The 6,000-nt window shown below is 33.4% G+C and overlaps 1 protein-coding gene across 1 annotated transcript; it reads right to left on the minus strand.

Annotated features, from left to right (window-relative positions):
* Positions 1-2,794: 2,794 nt before the first annotated feature.
* Positions 2,795-5,283, minus strand: LOC112789497 (MICOS complex subunit MIC10). The gene is made up of 3 exons (XM_025831427.3): positions 4,928-5,283; positions 4,351-4,490; positions 2,795-3,024 (listed from the first exon to the last, which is right to left on the minus strand). The coding sequence occupies exons 1-3, from the start codon at positions 5,037-5,039 to the stop codon at positions 3,004-3,006; spliced, it is 273 nt and encodes a 90-aa protein (XP_025687212.1). The 5' UTR covers positions 5,040-5,283; the 3' UTR covers positions 2,795-3,003.
* Between the last annotated feature and the right edge of the window lie 717 nt (positions 5,284-6,000).

Here is a 6,000-nt window from a genome sequence, read left to right on the forward strand (position 1 = left end):
TTATTATTATTATTATTATTATTATTATTATTATTATTATTATTATTATTATTATTATTATTATCCTAAACGGTATTTTATTATTTTATGAATAACAAAATATTAATAAATTCTTAAAAAATGATAAATATTTATTTAATTAACAGTATTATTTATTTATTATTAAAAAATAATAATAATTTATTATTGTTATTCTAAACAGTATTTTACTATTATACTAATGATAATAACCTTTTTTTTCGGAACCCTAGAGAGTATTCTATTATTAAACAATATTATTTATTATTAGAAAATATTAGTTAACTATTAAAATTAATAATTTTTTTATTAAACAGTGTTAAAAAATACCATTTACTAAATCGTATTATTATCATTATCATGAATGAAAAATAGTAATAAATCACTAAAAATTAATAATAAATTATTAAGCAGTATTTTTAATTATTAAAAATTAATAATAACTTATTCTCACTATCATAACCAGTATTATAAACAAATAATAATATACTAATCATAATAATAATTACTCAAATATAACAATAATAATAATAATAATAATAATAACCATTTATTATATTATCATTATTCTAAACGGTATTCAATTAATAAACAGTATTACTTATTATTAGAAAATATTAATAAATTATTAAAAAATAATAATTTTTTTAATTAAACATTGTTAAAAAAGTCGTTTACTAAACATTATTATTATTATCATGAAAAATAATAATAAATCACTAAAAAATAATAATAAATTATTACATAGTATTATTATTAAAAAATATTAATAAATTATTTTCATTATCATATTCACTATTATAAACAAATAATAATAATAATAATAATAATAATAATAATAATAATATAACAGTAGTAAAAATATTAAACCGTAATGAGAAATAAATAATAATATAATATTAGCAATAATAATATTAATAACGATAATAGTACTAATTACAATATAAATAAATAAAATTTGAATAAATATATATATATATATTTATCGTTAAATATTAAAGAAAAAATACTTACCCATTGAGAATAATCTAAATACTCAGTAATATATTCTTTTAATTTGATAAAATTACGTACCATTTTTTCTTCTTGCACAATATATTTTTTTTTCTCCCACACTTTGCTTCTTCACTCTTAACCCTCTTCACTCTTGCTTCCTCACTCTCATTTCACTCTTCCTCAGCTTCAGTTAGGGTTGGCAATGGGTAGGGTAGGGTAGGGTTTAGACTCTACCCTAACCTTACTCGCGCGTTGAAAACTTTCTTAAAACTCTATCCTACTTTCGCGGGTTGAGAATCTGTCAACCCTAATCCTATCCGTACCCTAAAGTTCTAAATTCTACCCTACCCAATCCTACCCGCAGAAAAATTAAAAACTTTTCAAGCAAATATAAAATTCAACCATTCCAAATTTTATGCATATTAATAAAATAGAAAAAAAATATTAAGTTTAAATTAAAATTAAAAACAATAAAATCTTAAAAAAATCCAGCATAAAATTACAAATAATATGATTATCAACTAGCTTAACGGTTATTTCAAGTTTTTATAAGAGGAAGATTGTGAGTTCAACACTCACTTTCTTCACTACATACATAACTTTTACTATATACTATATGATATATTAGGGGTGCGGGTAGGGTATGGTAGGGTATACCCTAAACCCGTACCCTACCCTACCCTACCCGCAGTGGGTCGGGTAGACAATCCTACCCAAACAGGTTGGTCCGAGTTGGGTACCGCGGGTAGGGTATATATTGCCAGCCCTAGCTTCAGTAACTAACTTCGTTTTTACTTGGCCTCCCCTAGTTTTTAAGGACCCAAGTGACCACCTTCCATGACACGTGTCACGTATGCAGCTAGGAAGGCTGTAAAACGCAACTTCCGTTTTGCTCTGCAAGGCTGACAAACGCAACCTGCATTTTGCCTAGTCCAATACTGGTCAACACCTGCTCCTATTAGCATGTAGGGAACATCAGGGCACGTTTCGCAACCTGATTCCCTTCCAGCCCAATCGCAGCTTGCATTTTGCAGCAGCTGCAAATTTTTTGTTTCATCGCCTGCGTTTTGCAGGTCACTGAACAACGCAGGTCCACATTTGTGGACAACTCACCATGCATCCATATTTAAGCTTATCACCATTATTTTATCCATAACCAAATTAATTTCTGCCCAATGAGTCTTCAATCAAAGAAATGCATAGTTTAAATTTAACCAGAACATTAATGTCCAATTTTTTAAACGGGAACATTTTAAAAGCGTCCCATTTCATCCATGTGTTATGCGTCTGAATGTTTGAACCTTTGATAATTTCATCCTCCCGGGATGTGATTTTACGGGGTATCCACGAACTTCCACTTTCATCAACGTATATATGGCGTGATGTATAAAACCAAGTACTTATTCGATTGTTTTATTTTTCATAATACAACTCAAATACTGAAATAGGTAACAAGCTCACAAACACAACACAAATCATATTTTGATATTTCCACAACTGGCAATTTCTTATGCATAGACTTAATGCCTTATGCCCCAAAATCCTGCCGTGGGGCCTTTAACTAACTTCAGATGGGAATTCAAGCTCAGAAACGAAGAACGAGCACTTCTTGTTCATTCAACTTCATCTTTCTAGCTAGTGTATCCATTATTCGATTCCATTTAAGACTCACGGCAAGAAGCCATCCAGTTCAATTATACAATACAAAATTGAAATCACACAAAGACGCATGGTGTCATATGCCTAAGCAGAAATGATAAGACACTAGCTAGCATTCAGATTGAAAATTGTGCAGACACAACTTGAAATCTGCAGAAGGCAATGGTTATTTCTATTTTGTGATCCAACGTTAACAGCTTGTGAATGAACTCTGCATACATTACAGAATCACAGGGTTTCTACATGTTACCGGTATGGAAAAAAAACCACCAATAATAATAATAACATTCTGTCTTGACATCCAAGAAGCGGGATCCCTTAAGCAAGCATCTACTCCGTGTCCGGCACATTCTGGAAATAAGAGCAAGTAAGCAAGTTAAGTTCCCAATCCACTCAGTGCAAGGGCATGCATTGCCCACAAAAGTTACATAATGAGCAATCAAATCAACCAGTATCCCCTGCCACTCAGATTAAAAGTAAAACAAACTACAACCACCAGCATTTAAGCTTCAGTCTTCTCTAGTCATCATTACCATATACCAGTGGAAGTTCATAGTTCATAAGATGTCCACAATTGAGATTAGAGAAAAGAACAAAGAAGTCCCTGACCTTTTATCTCGAAGGGGATTAAATCCCTCATCAAATTTAATTACAATTAAATCCCCGATCTTTCAAAACAGGAGACATAGGTCCCCTTGGTGATGATTTGAACCCAGTATGAAGGGACCTATGGCTATGTGTCTCCTGTTTACAAAGGTCAGGGCTTATTTGTAATCAAATTTGGTGAGAGACTTAATCATATTCGCTATAAAAAGTCAAGAATCTATTTGTCTATTTCTCTTGGATTATTTCAATATTTCTTTTCTCATGCACTCTCCTCACTTGCTCTCCAATGCAAGTATCAAATTCATTACGCAGTTAAGAAAAAACCAACAAGCCAACAATGTGTGTTAGGAGTATAAACTCGCTAACATCATCGTTTCAATTTTAAGAATAAAATTTTAAAGAGGCAAAGACCTTATTTTTTTTCCAAATCATTATAGAATATGAAATGAAAAAATTTCAAAATATTTAAGTTCCAAAGGCCACTGTGCAAATTTCAAGCGCAGAGACATCTAAATTCTCAAGCTCTCTCCATTAGTGTACTTTTCCTACTCTTTGAGGACAAATTTCTACAAAATAGTCTTGATTGTTTACTTTTAACTAACAAGAGCAGTGGCATACTTTGGACAACAGAAAACTATACGTGCTTGTAGGTAGAAATAAATTTATAAACAATCAAGGGCACATCAAAAGACAACACATGATATAATCAGGAAATCAGAGAATTCTAATTTTCACTACATAGTTTTCACCATAATGCTGTTTACAAACTTTCCAGGCCACTACCAGTACTGAATATAATGTGGCATTAAATCTTTCTAAAGAATAATTCATATCCATATTGCTTGAAGTCTTGAACTATGCATTCACTACAGCTTTTGTCATGAATATCTCTCACCAATTCAAAATTAAGTTAGGAGCAACCAGCACTAATTCCTACTTCTTAGTAAAGCAGCAGCATACACCAATAGTTTGACTAGTATTGAGGGCAAGCATGTAGCAGTAGCAGCCCATAATTTCAGACACCGATACTAAACAATTTCGATGAAGAAGTAAATAAGAGAAAAATGTTACCTGAATGGGAGTGTCATGGACCTGGGGTGGTGCTATCTTGGTTGCCGATCCAGCAAACAGCGAAGAACATTCTGTGTAAGCAGACCCAATTCCAACTCCGGCACCAAACGCAACTGAGGCCCAGCGAGTTGTAGGACTCCCTGACACAACAACCGGAGCAATACAACATTACTTTTTTCGGCAGAGGTCAAACCAATACAAATTAAGTCTTCATATCCAATGCAATTCAATAAATTTCCGGCATTATATGTGAGAAAAGCTCGCATAGAGGCTTGGGAAACGATCGCATATATTCACCAGAAATAAACCACCACTGCAGTGCATATCTAGGACTCCGAGTAACATAAAACAGAACCCAAAGCAATAGCATAAGGTAAAACTAGCAAGTGACACTGGCATCTAAGAAATCAGCGAAATAATGGAATGTTAAGTGGGGCTTGGAAATTAGGGTAGCTTATGCTATGTAATGGTAGGGAAACGGTGAAACCTAAGATGCAGAGATACAAAGAAAGGAATGAGTTATATAATCAATTAAGTTATGTGAGAGATCATCAGGTGAGGATAAGAAGGAACGTACTGAAGAAGAGGAGACCGCCAAATGCACCGGCGAGGGACGAATACACGACGCGCCGAAGGGAGAGATCAAGGCACGCCTCCCATTTCGCATCTAGCTCTTCTCCCTTTCCCATTTCTCTTCTTCTTCCGATTTCCTTTCTCTTCTTTTCTTCTCTTCTCTTCTCTGCGATGCCGATGTCTCTCCTTCTCCCTCTCCTCTCCTGTTGTTGTTATGTCACAAAACTCCGTCCTGCGTTTCCACCGCTAGGGTTCCACTTTCTCTGGGCCTTGGCCCAACCCAAAACAAAAACTTTTTACTATTTTCTAGTTTTCATCCAAATAAAACAGAAGTAGGGACGACCATGATCGGGTAGGGACAAATTTTGACACTATTTGAATCCATCTCCTTTTATCCAATACCTCTCGGCTCTCGTATTTAGAAACGGGTTTATTTTTTTATTTAAATAAATATTTAACCAAGTTGGATATAATTACTAGTCTATTTAAATAAGTGTCGACGATTTGAATATCATTTGATGATGCAGCGACTTATTAGCCATTAACAAATCCTTAAATAGTGCTCCGACCAGCACCGTGAGAAACAAAAAAAAAATTCAATAATACTATGCATCCATGTAAAAAATGCATCCAAGTTATCCAAGTGTTTTTTGACAGACGCGTCTCCCCATTCCCTCGTTCGTTTGTGATACACGCGCCACATATAACTAAACTTTTTCTGCATTGCATTCCTATACATTTACTCAACGTAAACCTTTTCCTGCAACCTAAACCTTCTTCTCTGCTCGGGTTTTCTTCTTCTTCTTCTTCTTCTTCTTCTTCTCTGCCCGCGTTCTCCTTTAACGTAATCAGCTTCGTCGTTCTTCTCTGGTCGCATTCATCTTATTCGTTTTCTTCTTTAGATATGCTTACATTGCATTTATCTTCTTCCTATTGTTATTCGTTTTCTTCTTCGATCTGCACTTCTAAATCGAAACAATGAATTACTCAACTTCAAATCAGTTGAATGAGAGCGATTTAGATTATTCTTCTTAAACGAATCAAACTGACGAGGTTTGGATTATTCAATTTTGAATC

Source organism: Arachis hypogaea, chromosome 3 (genome assembly GCF_003086295.3).
Source record: "Arachis hypogaea cultivar Tifrunner chromosome 3, arahy.Tifrunner.gnm2.J5K5, whole genome shotgun sequence".
Taxonomy (NCBI): Eukaryota; Viridiplantae; Streptophyta; class Magnoliopsida; order Fabales; family Fabaceae; genus Arachis; species Arachis hypogaea.

What these genes read in the sequence shown, in the direction of transcription:
- LOC112789497 (XM_025831427.3), bottom strand. Translation starts at nt 5,039, where the DNA reads ATGGGAAAGGGAGAAGAGCTAGATGCGAAATGGGAGGCGTGCCTTGAT. An exon ending in TGGCGGTCTCCTCTTCTTCA is followed by an intron (nt 4,491 to 4,927) that starts GTACGTTCCTTC and finishes TTGTTGTGTCAG; the next exon opens with GGAGTCCTACAACTCGCTGG. An exon ending in TCCATGACACTCCCATTCAG is followed by an intron (nt 3,025 to 4,350) that starts GTAACATTTTTC and finishes TCTTATTTCCAG; the next exon opens with AATGTGCCGGACACGGAGTA.